Source organism: Pseudophryne corroboree, chromosome 11, assembly GCF_028390025.1.
Source record: "Pseudophryne corroboree isolate aPseCor3 chromosome 11, aPseCor3.hap2, whole genome shotgun sequence".
NCBI classification, from domain to species: domain Eukaryota; kingdom Metazoa; phylum Chordata; class Amphibia; order Anura; family Myobatrachidae; genus Pseudophryne; species Pseudophryne corroboree.
The window spans coordinates 319,211,780-319,235,434 of record NC_086454.1 but is presented as its reverse complement, the minus strand read 5'-3'; the positions used below and the strand labels follow the sequence as shown (position 1 = coordinate 319,235,434).

The window sequence follows — 23,655 nt, the reverse complement described above, 5'->3', positions numbered from 1 at the left end:
CTCATACCAAAAGTATTGAGAATTATACGGCAAAGAGGCGTAAGAACGATACTAGTGGTTCCGGATTGGCCAAGAAGGACTTGGTACCCGGAACTTCAAGAGATGATCACGGAAGATCCGTGGCCTCTACCTCTAAGGAGGGACTTGCTTCAGCAGGGTCCCTGTCTGTTTCAAGACTTACCGCGGCTGCGTTTGACGGCATGGCGGTTGAACGCCGGATCCTAAAGGAAAAAGGCATGCCGGAAGAAGTCATTCCTACTTTGATTAAAGCAAGGAAGGAAGTAACCGTGCAACACTATCACCGCATTTGGCGAAGATATGTTGCGTGGTGCGAGGATCGGAGTGCTCCAACGGAGGAATTTCAACTGGGTCGATTCCTACATTTCCTGCAATCAGGATTGTCTATGGGTCTCAAATTGGGATCTATTAAGGTTCAAATTTCGGCCCTGTCGATTTTCTTTCAAAAAGAATTGGCTTCAGTTCCTGAAGTCCAGACTTTTGTTAAGGGAGTGCTGCATATACAGCCTCCTGTGGTGCCTCCAGTGGCACCGTGGGATCTCAATGTGGTTTTGGAATTTCTAAAATCTCATTGGTTTGAACCACTAAAAAAAGGTGGATTTAAAATATCTCACATGGAAAGTGACCATGTTACTAGCCCTGGCTTCGGCCAGGAGAGTGTCAGAACTGGCAGCTTTATCTTACAAAAGCCCATATCTGATTTTCCATTCGGACAGGGCAGAACTGCGGACTCGTCCGCATTTTCTCCCTAAGGTGGTGTCAGCATTTCATCTGAACCAGCCTATTGTAGTGCCTGCGGCTACAAGTGACTTGGAGGACTCCAAGTTACTGGACGTTGTCAGAGCATTAAAAATATATATTGCAAGGACAGCTGGAGTCAGAAAATCTGACTCGTTGTTTATATTGTATGCACCCAACAAGATGGGTGCTCCTGCGTCTAAGCAGACGATTGCTCGTTGGATCTGTAGCACAATCCAACTTGCACATTCTGTGGCAGGCCTGCCACAGCCTAAATCTGTAAAGGCCCACTCCACAAGGAAGGTGGGCTCATCTTGGGCGGCTGCCCGAGGGGTCTCGGCATTACAACTTTGCCGAGCAGCTACGTGGTCAGGGGAGAACACGTTTGTAAAATTTTACAAATTTGATACTCTGGCTAAGGAGGACCTGGAGTTCTCTCATTCGGTGCTGCAGAGTCATCCGCACTCTCCCGCCCGTTTGGGAGCTTTGGTATAATCCCCATGGTCCTTTCAGGAACCCCAGCATCCACTAGGACGATAGAGAAAATAAGAATTTACTTACCGATAATTCTATTTCTCGGAGTCCGTAGTGGATGCTGGGCGCCCATCCCAAGTGCGGATTATCTGCAATAATTGTACATAGTTATTGTTAACTAATTCGGGTTATTGTTTAGGAAGCCATCTTTCAGAGGCTCCTCTGTTATCATACTGTTAACTGGGTTTGATCACAAGTTGTACGGTGTGATTGGTGTGGCTGGTATGAGTCTTACCCGGGATTCAAAATTCCTCCCTTATTGTGTACGCTCGTCCGGGCACAGTACCTAACTGAGGCTTGGAGGAGGGTCATGGGGGGAGGAGCCAGTGCACACCACCTGATCGGAAAGCTTTACTTTTTGTGCCCTGTCTCCTGCGGAGCCGCTATTCCCCATGGTCCTTTCAGGAACCCCAGCATCCACTACGGACTCCGAGAAATAGAATTATCGGTAAGTAAATTCTTATTTTTTTAGGTTGTTTTGTAGCTAATGCAACTCGCTGGCCAACCACTGACATCTACTAATGCATTTCTCAGGCCTATGCCTGCAACTAATCAGAATAATTAATCTTTCGTACCTGAAAACAGCACAACGTGCCTAAAACAGGACGATAGTTTGTAGAGAAGTAGATAATCGGGTTACATACAGGGGCATCTCTGTCGTGCTGATGGTTATTGTTATTTTTAGAACTGCATGCTCTGTGGCCAAGCATTACACATCTGTGAGCAGCTGTGGACAATTCAGAGTCATAAGCCTCTCTGCTTGCGGTTGAATGTGAGTCAGCTGGGCTTGCGTATGTGGGGGTATCCGGTCTGTAGGTCGACCACTATTGGTTGACAGTAACTAGGTCAACAGGGTCTCTAGGTCAAAAGGTCAACATGAGTTTTTCATATTTTTTCTCTTTTTTTTGAACTTTTTCATGCTTTACGATCCACGTGAACTATGTATGTGAACGGTAACCTTTGCCGAGCACAGCAAGGCACCTTGCCCGAAGCATGGCGAGCTAAACAGTACACTAATTGGGGTTCCCGGTCACTGTACAGCGAATACGACACCAAAAAAGATTTAAAAACTCATGTCGACCTTTTTTTTTGACCTTTCAACCTAGAGATCCTGTCGACCTAGTTACTGTCGACCAATAGTGGTCGACCTGGACACTGTGAACCTTAGTGCGGTTGACCATCAATACCACACCCGTATGAGGGCTAAGTGTTCTCTGAGCTTGTCGTCGGCATGTAGGCGGAACATGCCCAGGACACGCCCTGAGATCATTGAGATGGAATTGGGAACTGCCATGTTGAGCATACGTAGAGATCCGTCTGATTTTGGATGGATCTCTTGCACCTGGTTTGGGCTAAAACGTGTGTGCTTACAGCGATGGTGGTTACTTTAACAAACGCATGGCTGGGGGTGGTGCAGCTATATACATGCACGTAACCACGCATATGGATCTGCATTTATTTCTGTGTTCCGCTGAATTAGCCGTACAATTGTCACCGGAGGTAAACACTTAGGGGGTCATTCCGAGTTGTTCGCTCGCAAGCTGCTTTTAGCAGCTTTGCACACGCTAAGCCACCGCCTACTGGGAGTGAATCTTAGCTTATCAAAATTGCGAACGAAAGATTCGCAATATTGCGAAAAGACTTCTCTGTGCAGTTTCTGAGTAGCTCGAGACTTACTCTGCCAGTGCGATCAGTTCAGTGCTTGTCGTTCCTGGTTTGACGTCACAAACACACCCAGCGTTCGCCCAGACACTCCTCCGTTTCTCCAGCCACTCCCGCGTTTTTCCCAGAAACGGTAGCATTTTTTCAAACACTCCCATAAAACGGCCAGTTTCCGCCCAGAAACACCCACTTCCTGTCAATCACATTACGATCACCAGAACGAAGAAAAAACCTCGTAATGCCGTGAGTAAAATACCTAACTGCATAGCAAATTTACTTGGCGCAGTCGCACTGCGGACATTGCGCATGCGCATTAGCGACTAATCGCTCCGTTGCGAGAAAAAAATAACGAGCGAACAACTCGGAATGACCCCCCTAAGGTAGATATGCCTTAAACTGAATGATCGCTCCTCCGCAGCCTGATTTGTTGGCCTTTCAGTATAATATATGTCTGTTATATGGTATCCGGTCTCTAGGTCGACCACACTTAAGTCGACATGCATTAGATCGACCACTATTGGTCGACATGGTTTATAGGTCGACATGTTTTTCACAATTTTTTTCCATTATTTGAACTTTTTCACGTGGACTACAACTGGGAATGGTAACCTGTGCCAAGCACAGCGGCGCACTAACTGGGGTTCCCCATCACTCTACGAAGAAAATGACATCGGTTTAAAAAAAAAAAAACAACTCATGTCAACCTTTTGTCATGTCGACCTGTTTTAGGTGTCGACTTAGTTACTGTCTACCAATAGTAGTCGACCTAAGTGTGTTCGACCCTATGATCCACACCCCTGTTATACAGTATAGTGCATTTTGCTGTAAATCTGTCCGTTGTACGGGAGCTTTTACACAATTTAATGCTGTGTTTGGTTCCGTGTCTTCTGTTTAGCACTGACTTGGTAATATGGAAACTGTTCTACCCCAGGGAACTGATATTGTTGTGCAATCAGTAGAATACTTTGTGACTGTTCCTTGACTCCTGTTATTGCAGTCTCAGGTGAGTGCCCTATTTACGTCATTCCGTATTAGCGGAGGTGCAGGTAAGTGACAGCCCTTCTGCACCGTGCCCTGAGCATACAATACATAGGGACATATTCATTTAATAGAGCATTTGGCTTCTACTGGTATACTCATTTAGAATACACTTCCACCTTGTACCCTGATTTATAGCATAAAAGCACTGTTTACAATTGAACACCACATATGTAAACTTAATGAAGTAAAGTTTAATTAGAGTTTAGATTTTGATCGCTTATTTTACTTCTAAAGAATAAATTAGTAGGCTCACACAAGCATCTGCTGTACATTACAGGCTATATGTATCATGTCGCTGACAAGCATTAATAGGATAAAACATGTTATCATGGAACAATCGCTTCATAAAAATCTGCAAATATACACAGCGGTGCCCCCCACACATTCTACCCAGCTGTGCCCCACTCATTACAGCGGTGGCTTCCACGCATTTCACCCATATCATGCCCTTGACATCTCCCACCTGATCTACATCCTCTCCTTCATCTTCTTTACTGGCTCCTCTTCCCCTACAGAATCCAGTTTAAACTCCTCATCCTTACTTTGAAAGCACTAATCCGCTCTTACCCGATCTATGGGGGGTCATTCCGACCCGATCGCTCGCTGCAGTTTCTTGCAGCGCAGCGATCGGGTTTGAATTGCACCGCAGTGCGCCGGCGCATGCCAGCCGTCGTTGCCTAGCGATCGCCTCTGAGGCAAAGGCGGTCACTGGGCGGGAGGGGGCTGGACTGCGGCGTTAAGCTGCCGTTTAGGGGGCGCGGTCCGGCCAACGCAAACATGGCAGGACCGTTGGGGGGAAGGGGGGCGCGGCGGCGGCTGCGTGACGTCACACGCAGCCGCTGCGGGCTGGGGAGCGATGAGTAGCTCCCGGCCAGCACGCTAAAGCTGCGCTGGTCGGGGAGCTACTCTTGAAGTGCAAAGGTATCGCAGCTGTGCGATGCCTTTGCACTTCTGTGGGGGGGGGGGGGGGGGCGGCACTGACATGCGGGGCGGACTAGCCCTGTGCTGGGCGTCCCCCCGCATTTCAGTATGAATGATCGTAGCTGTGCTAAATTTAGCACAGCTACGATCAACTCGGAATAACCCCCTATATCTCACAGTCCTTTGCTCTCTCAGCTCTCCCTCTGATTATTGCCTTGCCTTTAGAATATTTAACGCTTCCCACTCCTGCATCCAATAATATTACTGTGCTGCGCTTCTATACCCCTTATAAGACCTTCATGGAGTCAAACATGCCCTGGAAATGTACTCAGCAGCCCTCCTTATATTTAGTTTTTCCACAGTTCACTCCTCTTTTTATGGTATACCACTCCCATGTATATTTTCATGAGCAGGGCCCTCCGGCCTCTTTTTCTCACCGTGCACTATTCAAGTCTCCACTAGGCCCCATTCATAGTAAGTAACTCCAATTCCTTTCTGTCTAGCCTCCCGGAAAATTGCTTCATTAAGTGTTACTGTAAAGTTCTGTCAGTGTTGTATCATTATCCCACCGTTATTTTTCCCTGTAAATTACAGACAGTAATTAAGAGATAATAATATGTCCTTAAATGTCACACCCAGCGGAGACCCCGCACTTCACACCCAGCAGAGACCCCACTCATTGGGGCAGATGTATTAAGCCTGGAGAAGGCATAAAAAAAGTGATAAACCAGTGATAAGTGCAAGGTGATAATGCACCAGCCAATCATCTCTTAACTGTCAATTTACATATTGGAGCTGATTGGCTGGTGTTATCACCCTCCACTTATCACTGGTTTTATCACTTCTTTATGCCTTCTCCAGGCTTAATACATCTGACCTATTATACTCTGTAGTGCCCTTTACACATGTTACTTTACACTTACCCCCGCACTATTTCCTAACTGTATTTTGGCCCTCATTCCGAGTGGATCGCACCAAGCAACTTTTTGCTGCTGGTGCGATCAACTAATCTCCGCCTATGGGGGAGTGTATTTTAGCATAGCAGGGCTGCGATCGCTTGTGCAGCCCTGCTATGCTAAAAAAGTTCCTACCAAATCGAGACCAGCCCTGGACATACTTACCCTGTGTGACGGAACCAGCGACGATGGGCTTTACTTTGACGTCGGACATCCGCCCTCCGTTCGCCTGGACACGCCTGTGTTTTTCGTACCACTCCCCGGAAACGGCTTCAAACAGTCAATTGACGCCCTGGAATGCCTTCCTGCTGTCAATCTTCTTGCGGTCGACGCTGCGAGCGCTTTCTCCGCTGTCAGCGGCAACGACGCGTGTACGCAATGCGCATTCCAGACCCGAATGCACCGCTGCGAGGAAGTGCAGCGTGCGATCGGGTCGGAACGAGGGCCTTTGTCACTAGCGAGTGTCTTAACTGTCTTGAAACATTTTCTTTAATAAAAAAAAAGGAAAACTATTTAAAGATTCAATTTTCGTTCTTTAATAATGTTTCTATCTGTGCTGGTCATCTCGCTGCGCCCGTGACACAAGGCCAAATGACTGCGAATTAGCGGATAATAACGATAAATGCTGTATGTGCCTAATCTCCAACTTGTTAGATTTTCATTATCACCCAATATGATGACACTTTACTCTCGGTACTTGACGAGTCGGATTTCATTCCCCTGCCATTCCCCAGCGCTTTACAGCACTTACGGTGATTTAAATCAGAGTTAAAGTGAATGTAGCATAAATAAATGAGATATCTCGGAGCATTTTATGATACTGCACCATATTTATTTAATGCTTTTAACGGTTTAGTCCACAGATCATTTGTCACTTTAATTTACTGAGATATGTTAACTCCTGCTACATGTGCTTAAATCATAGGGGGTCATTCCGAGTCGATCGCTAGCTGCCGTTGTTCGCAGCGCAGCGATCAGGCTAAAAAATCGGCATTTCTGCGCATGCATGTCGTACAGGTACAATGAGCATCGTGGGTTTGCACAGAGTCTAACGAACATTCCTGTCGCACGGCCGAACGCAGGAAGATTGACATGAAGTGTGCGTTTCTGGGTGTGAACTGACCGTATTCTGGGAGTGCTTAGAAAAACGCAGGCGTGGCAGTAAAAACGCAGGCGTGGCTGGGTGTTCGCTGGGCGGGTGTGTGACGTCAACAGCCGTCCCCCCCCATCGTAACAATCAGCGCACTCGAAGAGTAACTACAGGGCTGGTCTTGTTTTGCACAAAAAGATTTTGCAGGCACTCTGCTGCACAAGCGTTCGCACTTCTGCAAAGCTAAAATACACTCCCCGGTGGGCGGCGACAATGCGTTTGCACGGCTGCTAAAAACTGCTAGCGAGCGATCAACTCGGAATGGTCCCCCATAGACTTCAGCTGAGCCCCACTTCTCTCTGCATTAAATAGAAGTGGAAGTGTACCTGTTCCCTACTAAACCGCTAAACCAATATTCAACCTATTCATTCATTAGGGATCTGTGATATCACAGAGATTGGTTCTCTTCTGAAGCACGTAGGTTTGTGGAGCAATATGACAGACCTTTGCAGCGGTTGGTCCATGAAGTTGCGCAGAATACTATATTAATTGGAAATGACAGAGTAGTCTCCTCATTAGGACACTCAATTTTTCATAGCAGAACAAAAATCCGACTTTCATCTAGTAGAGGGGGCTATTGATAAGATTACTTGGATTACTTGTTCCCACTCAAAATTACAGGACTTGATCCAGGCTTCACCCACTCTGTGGAATGCCCTCCAACGCACAATAAGACTCCCCCCTAGTCTCCAAACCTTTAAACGTTCCCTGAAAACTCACCTCTTCAGACAAGCCTATCAAATTCCAGACCCACCCACATAACCTTCAATACTACCCTATCTAATTACATCCTCTCTGTACATTACACATAACATCACATATCTTGTCTCTCTTTACTCTCACACCCTCCTGACCCTTGGCCAACATTGCTGGGTGATCATATCATACAACCTATTAAGAACCTAGCAATCTGGTGATCATTATGCAATAGGTAGCATCTATCCTTGTGTATTAATGCCTATTTCCCTATAGATTGTAAACTTACAAGCAGGGCCTTCCTACCTCTGTCTGTCTGTTTTTTCTCAGCTTGTTCTATTACTACTGTTCTAATTGTAAAGCGCAACGGAATATGCTGCGCTATATAAGAAACTTAATAAATAAATAAAGGGATAGAGAGTGTATATTTTGGGGGTGTTCCTTGCTGTGTAGAGGGGTGTACAGCTACTTCCACTCAGGAGAAGGTTTTGATGTTTGCACAAGCACAGCGGTTCTGGAGGTCATGTGACATCCTGTACTTTTAATTGGGTTTATGTTGGGCCTCCAGTTGCACAAGCTGTAGACACAAGAAGGTGTCACGTACAACAAGTACACTCCTGGTGTTTGCTCACTTGTCTGATTAATATAAGCCATAATTGAGGATGAACCATGTGCCAGGCGGACACTATTAAGAACATTGATGGAAAACCTACGGAACTTCCAGTGTGCTTTGTACAGGGGTCCACTCACTAAATCTCTGCATGGGCATCTGTGGTAATAGTGACACCTACAGTTTATCCATAGTACTAAAGAAAGGGAACACAAACAAAACAGACCATTAATGTATAATTTTTAATTTGTGCACAACTTATATATATTGCAAAGTTCATATATATTTAAGCTTCCTCTGTATATTAAAGCATTGTGGGGAACCATCATTACACGAGAAGCACAGTGCTTTTTCTTTTTCTCTGCATTTACTTCTGTTTGTCCTCTAGGCACATACACTTGGCACTTTAAACATAAGGTATCAGCCGCAATCAAATCCTCATTCATCTGATGAACATAGTCAGAATAAAGCACTTGGTTCCTTCAGATCTGCCTAAAGTCATACGTGCATTTGTATCACCACACATACAGTGCCCTCTACCTGGGTCTCCCAGCAAACTAATTACTCCACTTGCAGATGGTACAAATTGCAGCTGCCAGGCTATTCACCAACCAGCCTTGTTCCAGCCACGTAGTATCTATTCTTTACTCTTCACTGGCTGCCTGTAAGATGGGTAATCTATTTCAAGATTGGCTTACTGAGTTTCAAAGCCCTACATGACCAGGGACCAAGGTACCTGAAACAGCTTCTGATTCCATACTGCCCCACTCGCTTACTGCGATCTGTAGATGAAGGATTATTAGCAGTACCTAGAACCTCCCTGACTTCATCTGGGGGTCAAGCTTTGTGGCTCCAACTCCTTGGAACTCGCTTTCCCGCACAGTTCGAGAGGCCCCAATCTAGAACCTTTCAAAAACAGACTAAACTCTCCTGTTTACTCACGCGTTTCACTAATGTCCCTTTAGTCACTAAAAATACAACCCATATGTTTAGTTCTCTCTTTGTTAAGCTTATTTTGTACTGTAAATGAAAATGTAAAGCCCTTTGAGTCCTATTGGGAGAAAAGTGCTATAATAATAATAATTATTATTATTATTTTTTTGTACACACAAAATGCTTACATATACACCTAAACATTCCCCTATATGTTATGGCTGGTCTGTGCCCCCACTGTGTACACCAGTGGTGGCTCCAGCGCCGACTACCTTGTGCAGGGGGGGAACGCTAAGCACATATAAAGATACATGCGCAGATGTATGTAATATATGTGCTGCCGTGTGTCTGGATCGGCAGCGGCGCTGTATACCACAGCCGCCACGCACAATCCGGGACTTGGCATTAGACTTCCCTCTTCTAAGCCCGCCCCCAGACTCCTGTAAAACTAGCCAATGAGAGTCTGGGGGCGGGCTTAGGAGAGGGAAGCCTAAAGCAGAGTCCCGGATTCTGCACAGTGGCTGTGGTATACAGCACCGCTGCCGATCCCGGACACACACCAGCACATATATTACATACATTTACACGTGTGTGTGTATGTGTGTATGTATATGTGTGTGTATATATATATATATATATATATATATATATATATATATATATATATATATATATGTGTGTGTGTATATATATATATATAATGTGCTTAGCGTCCCCCCTGCACAAGGTATTCGGACGCTGATGTGCAGCCATGTGAATAAGCACTGCCTACTTGTATTCCCATGGGCTGCCCCATCACGATCGCCTTTCCTAATATTCTGTAACTCTGACTTCCAATGCAAGGTGTGAGTCTACATGAGAAGACGTGAAACCTGGCTTGTATGCTCACTTATGAGTGATACAAACTGCCCATGGTTCTTCCTGGTTCATTTGTGCTGCACTGTATGCCAAGCTTGCACCAATTTCCCTGTGCCCCCATTGTATATGCAGGGAATCTCTCACTGGCCCAGTGATTACTTAGACCAGGGGTTCTCAACTTCAGCTCTCAGGTGATTTCTGTAATAATTTTCAGTTGAATTGATCTATTTTGTTCAGTAAGTAATTTCACCACCTGCTTACACAGACAGAAATCCTGTTTGGGGTACTTGAGGGTTGTAGTTGAGAACCTGTAACATAGTAGATTGTTTTTCCACACTCTTTGCATTGTTATTCCACTGATAGATGTAGCATGAGGCTTACATAGAAATGTGTAATGTAAATTATGTTTAGCTACGATAAAGAGTTCTCTGCGTATCTTGTGATTGTCCTGTGGTTGCGTTTCAGTCTGCAGGCGACGCCCAAAACAAGGTAACGCGGTCAGTAGCGTGTCTGGTATAAGTCGGCTCACGTTAACGGTGCAAATGAATCTGCATCGGGTCTAACGACTTCTCCCATTTGTATACCTCTCCTTACGGAGAGCGGTCAGCCAGGAACAAGTGCAGTAAATCCAGCATCACATCTATCCTCAATAATGTGCATAATCACCAGATGGGGAATTAATATCTTTATATGGATTGCTGCACCGGTAACATATGACTGTTGCCAGACACTCGAGTCCGTCTTGTGATGTCTCTAATTGTGCCTGATTAACTCATTATATATAATTTTCACAACTTGCTCTTTATAAGCCGGGCAGAGAGAAATACTGGCACAGTGAATGAGACTGATCCGCAACACAGTGACGTAAGAGCAGTCTGTGAAAGTTCTATATGGTGTCATACCCTGCCTGCTGGGAAATATCCGGATATTCCTAGTCACCAGGAAGTTGCATGGCCATATAAATTCCCAAGTGCCAGGTGTCGTGCAACTCCACGGTGACTAAGTATATCCCTACTGTATATTTAAATGTAGGGGTCAATGCATGTAAAGTGGAGAATATTTGCTTGTTAGCTCCAGTATCTTGCATTCTGCTTTTCCTTTTCTTGAGGAATGTTTTGATGTGTGAAGTCCAATGTTTTTTTTTACTCCTGTTATTGCCTTGAACCCCAGAAAAGTGTAAATTGATTCCCTCAGCACACTCACGTTCTGTTTAATCCTATCGCATGTGCAAGGCTTCATTAGCAGACTGTTGCCTGTTTAGTTTAACACTTTTTCTAATCCATAATGCTGACCCGATAAATCGCTCCCACTTCCTTACATGTCTGTCAGGCCCATACTCTGTCCCTGTTTCCTGATTCATCTTTCCATTCCTCTGTATTACCATTACTCTTCCGACCCTGGCTTTCCCCGAGCCGTGTCTGGTGCTGTCCTTCCCTGATCCGTCACACATGTAATCCCTGGGTTCATACTACAATATGGGCACAATGGAGATTTGCCCCAGTACTAAAGCTCATATACCCAGCAGCAGTAAGTCTTTGTCACATACTTGATCCATAAGTAGTAGCAATAGGGTTCAGGTTCTCCTAACAACATAGGTCCTGGATTCACTCTCTGAAGTGGGGACGTCTTTCACAATGTGCATTACACTTGCTGCGTTGCAATAGTTCCGACGTAAATGAGTGCCCGTGTGTACTGTGCCCAAGCAGCGAACTAGATAGAGAATGTTGCCTCTATGATGATTTGGTTCTTATAGGACACCAGGGGGCTAGATACAAGCATTGCCATCAAGTAGTCATGGCACTAACCCTTGCCCACTGGAACTTGTGCCTGACTCCTGTCTCCTTGGTGTGATCCATCCTTCCAGGCAGAGTCCAACGTACAGAAAGCGTCTCTAGACGCAGCGCGTACTACGCAGCAGTTGGAGGAAGTCATCGATAACTTCCAGCAGCAGAAAGTCAAAGACATTCAGGTAACTAATAATTGTAAATGTTTGTGCTGGAAGGTTACCTACCTGCGTCTGCTTGTGTGCATTGCACAGTTGGGTCATGTATATGTCTCTTCTACTGTACATCTGGGTGCCCAGTCTCAGGATGTCGCAGAACTGTGTCTCCTAGTAGGTTATATATTGTTCTAAAACTGCGCTACTGCTGTGGGTTCACTATCTTCTGTAGCATGAGTAAGAGCAGATCCCACGGCCATAATAAGAGGGAACCTCTTAGAAGTCAGCGGTGGGAAGGCCTCTCTGACACTGTAATTACATGTCTGCTATACACCAGCCTGCAGACTGGCGTTCTGGCTTACATGCCATACACCTGACTGGGCACTTGGCTTGCATGCCAGCCATCAGACTTGCATTCTGGCTTGCATGCCAGCCACCTGACTTGGGCACTGGGCTTGCATGCCACCCACCTGGCTGGGTACTTGGCTTACATGCCAGTCACTAGACTGCCATTCTAGTTTACATGCCAATCACTTTAATGGGCACATGGCCTATATGCCAGCCACCTGACTGTGGGCCTGGTTCACATGCCAGCCATCAGAATGGACTATATGTTATAGTCCCTGAAAATAAGGTTTGCAGACAGTAGCGCACTTTAGGCCAAAATAACCCACCCAAATCTAACTCTCTCTGCACATGTTATATCTGCCCCACCTGCAGTGCCCATGGTTTTGCCCAACTTCTAACAAATTTGCTGCTGCGATCAGATCTGAATTACCCCCTTTGAATCCAAAGCTCTGACAATGGGGAGATCAGTTTCTGTTATATTTACAGCCTAATTTGTGTTTATATTTCACCGTGGAGATGAGCAGGACAAAGATGAAGGAATTTATCCCCTCTCATACTAATTACAGTACAAGGAGCCTCTGAAAGGTCTAAGGGGTATATTCAATTGACGTCGAAAGCTGCCGTCTGTCGAAAAGACGGCAGTTTTCGACTTTTTTTAGGTCGGAAGGGGAGGAATTCGACTTGTCGAAAAGCACGTGGATCACAGGAATAGCTGCCGATCCACGTGCTTGTGTCGAAAACGGGGCCAAAACCTACAGGTTTTGGCCCCCTTTTCAACCATCTCAGTCCGACATAAAAAAAATGTCGGACTGAGATGTGGGACCCAGAGGAGGAGGAGGGGGGGAGCCGCGGGGAGACGGGGGACAGCCGCAGTGCATACAGGGGAGAGAAGCGCTACAGCAGGATGTCTCACAGCCGCGCCGCTCACTGCAGCGTCCACCCGGCTCCAGCAAGTGAGGTCACGCTTGCTGGAGCCGGGTGGACACTGCCATGAGGTCGGGCGGCTGTGAGACATCCTTCTGCAGCGCTACTGCAGGGCTGCTCTCCTCCGTCTGCCCGCCGGCTGTCCCCGCTGGTCTCCCCGCGGCTCCCCTCTCCCCCCCTCTCCTCCTCTGGGTTCCTCATCTCAATTCGACTTTTTAAAAGTCGAATTGAGATGAGATTGAATAGGGGTTGTCGGATCCATTCCGACAAATGCATGTCGGAATGGATCCGACCCTAATTGAATATACCCCTAAGTTTTTAATTTATAGTTGGTAAAAGTTTGTCACAGATGAGAGCAATAAAAACATAAAAAGCGACCGCCATCCTGAGACTTTTTGTTCCACAAAGATCTGTCCAGTCACAAGTCGGTGGGGGTCCGACTTGCAGATCACAACAGTCTTAGGAATCTGCCTTCATATATCATTTCCATAACTGGAGAAAACCAAAATCTGCTGCTGTCTGTAATGATTCATATGTGGCTATAACAACACTCCATGCGGAAAGTCTCAGGAGCCCGGCTGTAAACTCAGGGCAGACATCCGCCTCGCAGTAAACAGTCGTCCCTGACATGATATCAGACTCTGCGGGTGGCTTGTCACTCATCAGGGGTACGAGGAATGCTGGCTAAACAGGACGCAGAGAGCTCGAGGCGGGCAGCAAGCGCAATAAGCAAAACGTATATCGCACAGCGAGGACGCAATAATACAGATGTTATATAGAAGATTTAGATTTTTTAGAGCAATAATGAACAATGCACTGATCACACTCCGCTCACATCATTCAGATAGACTGCTGCGCAGCTGGCGCTGATAAACTGAAATGTACAGTATGTCCTCTGCTGTCTGAGCTGGACTCGTAATACCTTTTACAGCTCTCTTGCCTTTTCATTATGTTTTAAGTATTTTTTCCTGCAGTGTTTTAGCTCCATTTTACTACAGGTGACCTAGTCACAGGGCGAACCATCGGACGCATTTAACAAGGAGATTTAAAAGGGTGACAGTGTTTTGATACAATATGAAACTACAATACAGACGTTGGATCTGGTTTATTATTCTAGGTTACCGTACATTTTCAGTGCACTGAATATTTGGTTTTGAAATAAGTAACATTATTAGTACAGTCCATGCCTAATTGCAGTGTACAGATAGTACCGTACAAATCCTTATAGGAAGATCGGATCGAACATTGGCGGAGATGTATGAAAAACGTCCTAATAGACGTTATGTGCCTGGGGGCGTATCACCACATTATCGTGGTGATACGCCCGGCCCCGCCGCCACAATGTATTATGAGTGCCTGCCAATGTGGGAGGGCGTTATCTCACGGGTGTGGTATGAGTTGCTGGCGGCCGAGTCCCCGGCTGCCAGCATACCGTCGCCGGGACCCCAACAGCGGGGCGAGCGCATATGAGCTGCAGACACGGTGGCGCGCTATCTATTCTCTCTCCAGGGGGGTCGTGGACCCCCAAGAGGGAGGAAAAGTGTCGGTATGCCGGGTGTCGGGATTCCGGCGCCGGTATACTGTGCGCCGGGATCCCAACAACAGGTATACTGAATACCACCCTTATCTCACCTGTCCCGTGATATGCCTTCTCCCACATCGGCTAGGCTGGTATCGCTGCCGCTGGATTTCTGTGCATGCGGTCTTTTTCAGTTCTTCCTGCTTGCGCCGCTGGCAGCCTCCGGCGCATGCGCAATTCACGTGTATGAACTCCGGGCACCTGAGGCCAGCATGGCAGCTAGCCTGCGCTGTCTCCCCAGCTCCCAGTGAGCCGTGCAGCATGACCCGGCGCATGCGCAGATGAGCCCCGTTGACGTCACAGACAGTCAATAATTTTTTTTTTTAAAAACCCCACAACGAGCAGCTACAGTGCTTCAGCGCCAGCACCGAGCTGCCCAAGTGACAGGAGGCGAAGATCGCGCAGCAAAGAGCCACCTCATGGATAATACATTAGGTAGGCTGCCCGGTCCTATGCACACAGCGCAGTATACGTTATTGTACAGTGCGCTGTGTGCATTCTTTAAATCCCAGCTGAGAGACGCTTCTGACATTCAGGGGAAGCGGTAACAGCGGGATATAACATGCGCTTTGTGTAAAAAGCACATAGCGCACGTTCTTACATCTGCCTCAGTGGTCCTCAAACTACGGGGCAGATGTATTATCCTGGAGAAGGGATAAAGAAGTGATAAACCGGTGATAACGCACCAGCCAGTCATTATGGGTTTGAAAATGTACAATTAGGAGCTGACTGGCTGGTGCGTTATCACCTTGCACTTATCACTTCTTTATCACTTCTCCAGTCTTAAGGGGGGTACTCACGGAGCGATCGCTGTTTAAAATCTAAGAAATCTGACTAGATTGCTTAGATTTTAAGCAGCGATCACTCCGTGTGTACCCCTCATAGCGATGCGCATCGCTATCACTGGTGCTAGATTGGCCTGCATGCAGGCCAATCTAGCAGGTCGCTCACTTCACCCGCTGGGTGAAATGAGCGGCCCCCCTGTCTCCCCCCGCACGCTCAGCACACATCTCTCCCCACATCTGCCAGTGAGGACTGGCCTTTAATACATCTGCCCCAGTCTGTCCCCAGGACCCTAAACAGTCCCTGTTTTACAGGTCACACGGTTTACAGGTGCACAGGTGTATCACTAACTGTCACATTTTAAAGATCCGCAAACCAGACTATTACATTTGACCCTGTAACCGGATGGGCGCTATTCAAATGTGGGGGTTTCGCACTGATCGTGCCCAGACAGCCTGGGTTTAAAACGACTAAACCCAACCAAAGTGCTGATTCGAAAATGCTGGCGCTAGCAGCCGTTTGCGCCCAAACGGAGCTCTGTCGGGTGCCCACGCGCAACAATTAAATTCCGCCCTATAAGAGTACTCGGTTGTGCGTTTTTGAAGGTTATCCCAAAAAACACACACTCTTACTATTGCAGCTATTACAAGGCCCCCAAATATTCACATACAGTATACATTGCTGCGTTTTGGTCATCCCACTTCTTGGCTGTTAAATCTGCTTCTTTATCTTGCAAATGACAGTTTCACATTGGAAATGGATGTAATGCAAGCAAACTTCCATCTGGTTTCTGAATAAGAAAATGCTCAGAAAATGATCCAGTGTTTGAATGTTTGACCAGATTCTTTACATTAAACGTGAATTTATAATTTATCTCCATTTATAATCCATGTTTATAAGGGCTAATCCATGCTTTTAAGGGATGTGTATCTTAAACAAGTCATAACATGTCCCCAGCCAAAAATTCATCAGATTGTTTTAGAAAAATGATTCTTGCCGCTGCTACGGAGTTCACCTATTGTCTCTCGCAAGCTGTCTCCAGCTATTAAAAAAAAAAAAAAAAAGCAAAGCTTTTATTGTGTGTTTTGCCATGCACATGCGATCTATCTTTCTTTTATTACCAGAAAATATTCTCTGACTTTTTGACGATTGAGATGGTCTTCCATTCCCGGGCACTGGAAGTTTACACCAACGCATTTCACAGCCTGCAAGACTGCGAGCTAGAGAAAGATATGGAGGTATCCTGTCCTGTATGCTATTGTTAACGCCCATCCATGTGGCATGAGGTGCACCATCACTTCTGTTTTTTCATCATCATCTAAAGCACAGGTTCTCAAACTCGGTCCTCAGGACCCCACATGGTTCATGTTTTGCAGGTCACCTGTAGATTTTTAAAATGTGACAGTTGGTGATACACAGAGCAGCTGCTGGGTGACATGGAAAACGTGAACCGTGTGGGGTCCTGAGGACCGAGTTTGAGAACCACTGGTCTAAAGGAAGGGACTTTTATATAAACCTTCCACTCTGAGTAGTAGAACTGTGGGTTCCCCGCCACCAAGGTTTGGTTTCTCCAGGAATCATTGTGGGGGTAGATCTCATCATTATCTGGGTCATTGCTCACATGAAAAGGCCAGTTAAAGTCGCTTCCAGGCAACTAATCCAGTTAACCCTGACTGTTAGGGTCGAAGGCGGATATTTAAAGATTCGCAAATGGACGATTATCGTCCGTCTAAGCAGGCGCAGCAGCCACAGTGCGCGTGCATAACCTATCATAATGCGGAAAGATGCAATTACATTATGATTGACAGGCGGCGGGGGCTCAGGGGTGGTGACGCAATATTGGGGGGGGGGGGGGGGGGGTGGAGCAGGAAACGCAGTTGTGTCATGGCCATTTTCGGGCCGATTACATCACCTGCATCAGAAACATGGCAGTGGTCTGGCTGCATATGCAGGTGGTCATTCTCTAATTTGATTCCTGCTATGTGATCGCAATTGAAATGCGCCATACATTCTGGGCAGCTTGCCCTGTGCTGGGCATCCCCCAACATGTGATTTGATCCTTAGCAATTTGCTAATTTAGCAAAAACTGCTAAGATCTCTGAATAACCCCCTAAATTTGGAAAAGGCTTCCCCACTGTTATTCATTTCCGACATGAGGCATTTCCCACAACCTCTAACAATTTCATCCATACCCCAAAATAACCTGCATCCAGTTGGCAGAACCAGTGGCATCATAGTTGCTATTCCAATTAAAGAAGCCAAAGTAGAGACGGTAACATGCGGGCAAGGTTCCGTCACTACAGAGATGGCATTTCCCCATTGCTCATTCTCCATAGCATCAGAAATGATTACGCGTTTAGTAAATTTAGTTCAGAGTAAGTTTTTATTTTGGGTTTGAACTAATGGAATCTCTTCACTTTTTACAGGATTTTCGGGCAAAGATACATATAAACACTGGGATTCAAGACGCACGACCACTTCAGGCAACAAACCTGTCCTCCAACACCACCTGGAACACGAGCAATATGGTAAAGAAGTAGAGCTTTGATAGATGTGGTGACTATCGTCGGACTTTAGCTGCTCCCATTTGCAGCCGTCACAGTAGTTTGATGAGTAGAAAGGAGAAACTAATTTCTACAATTACCCGTTTTCTGTTGCTGGTAAATCTGGTTGCTTAAGTTGCACTGGTTTATTTTCTGGATAGAAATTAATATGGAGCATTTTATAGAGAAGTACTCTCTTTGAAACAAGATTGCTCCTGTTTAACCCCTTTGCTGCTAAGAATGAGTGGGACTCGTCCTAAACACTGCAGGGTTTCAAATGGGGGAGAAGTCCCATTCTTAGAAATTATTTCTCTTGGACATAAGATGGGGTGTGGCTTGTTGGCGTCATTGTGTTGGGCCCGCAATGATGTCATTGAGTTCCGCCCCTTTCAAGGATAAACCTTGCAAAACCGTTAGCCAGGAAATAGAGCACTTTTAATGATCCCTCCCCTATCTCCCCCACCCTGGCATAAACCGAATCAGGGCTCCCTCGTTTCAAAGATGGGTGTGTGAAGTTATTCTCTGGTGATCGCGTGTGGATCCCCTGCACTACAGATATCATTATGAAATACAGGAATAGGGGCTAATCTGTCCTATCCTGTCTATAATAAATGCACAGGCACCCTCATTGAAGGAGGAGAGTCTATTCTTTGAAATGATGTGTTCCCTATAATCGCTAGTAAATATCAATCTGCACTGCAGAAATACCAGTAGATCTGGGGTGGATGGGGAGGAAAATATGTACAGTCCGGTCCCCGTCCCTCCCCATCATGGCACCTCTAAGTTTGGGGGCCCCCTCATATAAAAGAGGAGTTTACATTCTTTCAATGAGTACACCCTCTTAGGGTGATGCGGTCAAGATCCCGCCGGACGGAATCCCCTCCGTCGAAATACCGACACCGGGATCCCGACCGGCACAATCCCGACATATTCTCCCTCTGTTGGTGTCCACAACACCCACAGAGGGAGAATAAATTAGTGTGCCGAGCACAGCGAGCCCGCAAGGGGCTGCGTTCCGCTCGCCCCCCTGTCGGGATTGTGCCAGTCGGGATCCCGGTGTCGGTATTCCGACCGCCGGGATCCCGTCCGGCGGGATTCCGTACTGATCCCCCTCGTAGTAGTTATTTTACTGGTGATCACCAGACAGTAACACGCTATGTTGTGGAGATCATTAATATTATTAAATCCATGTATGGAGGAGGTGGGAGGAGGTTCTAATACCCAAATCCTAGCAGTTTTAATAAAAACGCTGTTTTTGGTGGCCTGTCCTTAGAGGAGATCTAAGCAAACTGCTGCTACTTTCAGTACATTTAAACGCTTCTGAAATGAATACAAAGGTATGGCATAAATTACTGTTCTTGATGTTGAAATGCTACAAAGTTGCAGAAGAGTCTCGGCAGTGAAGGGGTTAATTGCCTGCTAATGGTTTTCGATTGACAGGTCGTGAGAGGTGGTGGGGGTAGGTGGGGGGGGGGGGGGGGTTATCCTCACCACCGGTACTTTCTGTAAGCAAAATTAGTAGCAGAGTATTCGTCAGCGGAGAGATGAAAAAGTATCTTGGCAGGGAAGGAGTTAATCTTACATTGGGGATATTTCACTAATGTTCCTGTTCCCAACAAGACCTGTATGGGGAAAAAAAGTTGCATTACTCCAGTCCGCACAAGCTGAGAGGGTTAATAAAAACCGCTGACATTTCCTGCGCCTCGGCTTTTCCCCTAAGGACGGCAATAATCCTCTCGGCATGAACAGCCTCACATGAATCACTGCCCCGGTACGTGAGAAGGGTTTCAGGAAATTAAAAAACGTGCTACCAAGAATTGATTCCTTGTCATGCAACTGGCTGCTTGATGCTGTGAGAGAGACGAGAAGAAGACACAGGTCGGCAACGGCAGATTCACTCATCTGGAACCTGGCCGCCCGCTGCTTGTAATTACTGTTCACGTTGTGAAGGGAGAGAGCGCAGCGGGTGCATGGGAAGTGCCGAATCGCTGTAATCCCTGACAAGGTTGAATGATCCGCACTTGTGCCTCGCCTACATTATTGTGCAGCGCTGCAGGATACCGTGGCTCTATCTATGGCAATGGTGATCTGTTAATGACTGAGTGGTTGCTGTGTAACCTAATGGGGAAAGTCATAGAAGACAAATGGGTGAATAGGTGGCTACAAAGCTGCTGATTCCAGATGTATGATAAACAGAATAGGTGCAGTTTTAAATGTCCACCCTCATTATGAATTGTCCCCGCTTCTAGCGCATAAGGGTCATTCCCACCACACCCCGTTACCTGAGGCCAGCAGCCAAGCCCCGGACGTATGCACCAGTACACTATCTCTATGGAAAAAATTATATTCAGTTGATGGTAAACGGAGGGTTCCTTCTAGTTGCTACAGGGAGGTGTATTGAGCTGTTGCATGACTATATGTTCCATAGTTATCAAAAGAAAAGTTGCAGCATTTATAAGCGGTGTTGTTCGTCAACCACAGTACAATTCACCAGTAGGGTTGCACAGTAGAAGGTATCAGTACATGCCCCCAAACATTGCCTTCTCCCCTGTGTTATCACTTGCCAGATTCCCCTAAATCTGTGGAATTTTATTTGAGACCTCTAGCGCACATCCCCCTCTCCGCCCCCCACATCTTCCATGCGCACGTGTTCTTTGTATAAACTGGAGCAAGGTCATGTTATGCGTTTGAGTCTCAATCATGGCCTACCTGTGCCCATTTTTATGTTCTCCCTATGTATCCTTGTGCGGCAGGGAATTTAGACTGTAAGCTCCAGTGGTGCAAGGACTGACCACCAATTCTTGCTGACATCTGCAATACCCCAATGGGTGAACTGTCACTACAGGGTTACATATTTCAGGGTGGGGGGGGGGAAGAGTCACGATTACCCGGCCTTGTAGGAAACTGTACTCTCTACCATACTCCTGTGTCTGTGTGTTTCCTTTTAATGAAAAAATAAAAGTTGAATGGAATAAATGGAATACATTTGCAGTAGAATTCATCTGAAGTAAAATCTTACGCCGTTTGTGTTTCAGAGTCTGTCGAGCACCCTGCCGACACGGCAGCCAGTGGAGGAGGAGAGTGAGGATGACTCGGAGCAAGAGGAAGAATATGAGGAACCCAGGAGGGTAGTTTATTCTAGAGTACGGAAATAAATAGGCCCCATTCATCCATCATTCCATGTTCTTACCCCCGTCCATCACCACAGTGACAACACGCTACATTTCCCAGCATGCTCTGCAGTTACCTGCCTTTACCTTGACCTAAGGAAAATGTGTCCATTAAAATCTGGCAGAATTAAAATGACACAAACACGGTTACCATTGTTCAGATGCATTGGCCAACATTGTGCCATTTCCTGGCTTAAATAACTGTTTTTACATTGCTGGGGATTGGGGCTCATAATGCTGTGAAAACAACAAGGGTGGTAACGGTGTCCCTAGTTTTCTATCTACTATAATAGATATCAAGATGCATCTGTTCTTTTCCAATGAAAATAAAAATGTTAATTCCGCAGGAGGAGTCTCATTTAAATGAACGCCTCCTGCTGGCTTCTCTGAAGCAGTGTCCACGGTGCATCCACTGGCTTCAGTAGGCCCAGATAAACGTTCCCGACACTCTCCTGTTTTCTGCAGCACTGCCTGTCGTCACCCCCAAGTGCCAGCAGCATGTCACAGACCCAAAAACATCCAAGATGTGCGTTATCGTCCGTTTTACATACAACTCCGAATTAGGCCCAAAGTCTGCAAAATACGTCCATCGTCCAGCCAGTCCTGCGCTATACGCGGGGTACCTGCTGCTAGGGCAGTAACCTGTAACAACACCTTAGACCAGGGATAGGCAACATGTAACATCCAAGCGTTCCCTGCCACAGTCTTAGCATGTCCTAACAGCAAAACAGTGGCAGAGCATGCTGGGATTTGTAGTTCCACAGCTGCTAGAGGGCTGCCCGTTGCCTTCCCCTTACTTTAGACCAGGCATGGGGAACCTTCGGCACTCTGGCTGTTGTTGAACTACTCATACCAGCATGCCTTGCTACAGTTTTGCAATTTGGCCATGCTAAAACTGTTGCAGGTCACGCTGGGATGTGTAGTTCAACAACAGCTGGAGGGCCTAAGGGTCCCCATCCCTGCTTTAGACTATGGTACAGCACACACAGTTTTTTTTATTGCTATATATGTTTTTTTCCATAGCAGTTGCCCTTTGTTTATGGGCATTTTATTTGCTGTTCTATTTAATTTGACTCCAATGATAAAAACAACTATGACAAAACCACGCCTCCAGGCCTCCTTGTCGTACATGAAGCTCTCACTTCCCAGTCACCAATGTAATGGGGAAGCTCGCTTTGAACTTGTACTTTACCAGCGCCGGATGGTTCGGTAACTAACACACAGGAGAACAGAGGGAAGTGTTTATTTTATTTGGGATGTGAATGTTAAACACCAGAGCAGATTGTGTATTTTTCTAGCTTAAACCATCCTCATCATTTAGTGAGAGGTTAGGCTCGGAGCCGCTGCTCTGTGTGTATACAGTCCTGTCTCGCGCTGCGTTTTCTGCCTTTCCTGCCCTCTGAGCATGAAGCCAGACATCTGAGCAGCTCTGTTCCCTCTGTCAAAACACATTTGCAGGCGGCAGGGAAATGGCTTGTCTTTGTAGTGGAAGCCCAAATTATTAACATTTATTTTGTTTACAAATGAAGCGGTTTCCACGTACGTTTATCTTTCCGAGGAGTATAAATATTGTATGAATGTATCCTGTATCAATGGCATATATTTTGGACTTGTGTGAATCTTGTAAATAAAAAGTATTTTTCGTTGCAAATTCTCAATTGTTTCATTTCCTGCAAGTTGAGTCTTCTGCTTGCATTTGGCGCAATAGTGGGGAATCGCAGATTACCCGCAGCGGGGACAATAAGCCCCAGTGGTTGCGGGGAGGATCGCTTGTTGGCGATAGTCTCAGGTGCGTTTTATTAATAATAACCAGAGGCAGCTACTCGGTGTGTCTGGCATTCCGCGTGCTAATCGGGCATACTGCCGTCCACCCTAACGCTTTGCACTAGTGAGAAATGCGTCATGATCTTTGTACTGGCAAGAGGGCGCAGCTGCGTATGGATTGTGCCTCTCTCTTATTTGTGGGTGAACACATTGGTTTTATGCATTGGTCTTCGCGGACCCTATGTACGCCATGGGGTGATTATGCGCTGTTACAGTCACATGAAATAAGGTGACTAATCTACCCAATGCATGACGCTATTCAATTCTCCCAGGGAGGACTTATCCTCTTTGTTCCGTTCCCTCCTTCAATTTGTCGCTCTTGTCTTACGTCACCAGATTATTTCCCTCTTTGGGTTATAGGATGGGCGAGAAAAGACCTATGTGATTCACTGAATGGGTGCAATGATTTATTGTCGCCCGAGTCTCTG

General features: G+C 46.4%; 1 protein-coding gene across 1 annotated transcript in view; it reads left to right on the top strand.

The window, feature by feature from the left end:
* Window positions 1-23,054, top strand: part of CIBAR2 (CBY1 interacting BAR domain containing 2) — a 41,970-nt gene extending 18,916 nt beyond the window's left edge. Inside the window, exons 5-9 of the mRNA XM_063945683.1 lie at window positions 3,950-3,955; window positions 11,982-12,086; window positions 16,815-16,928; window positions 18,117-18,218; window positions 21,269-23,054. Coding sequence (XP_063801753.1) covers window positions 3,950-3,955; window positions 11,982-12,086; window positions 16,815-16,928; window positions 18,117-18,218; window positions 21,269-21,388 — 447 coding nt within the window. The 3' untranslated portion in view covers window positions 21,389-23,054. The remainder of the gene's footprint in view (window positions 1-3,949; window positions 3,956-11,981; window positions 12,087-16,814; window positions 16,929-18,116; window positions 18,219-21,268) is intronic.
* The last annotated feature ends 601 nt before the right edge of the window (window positions 23,055-23,655 follow it).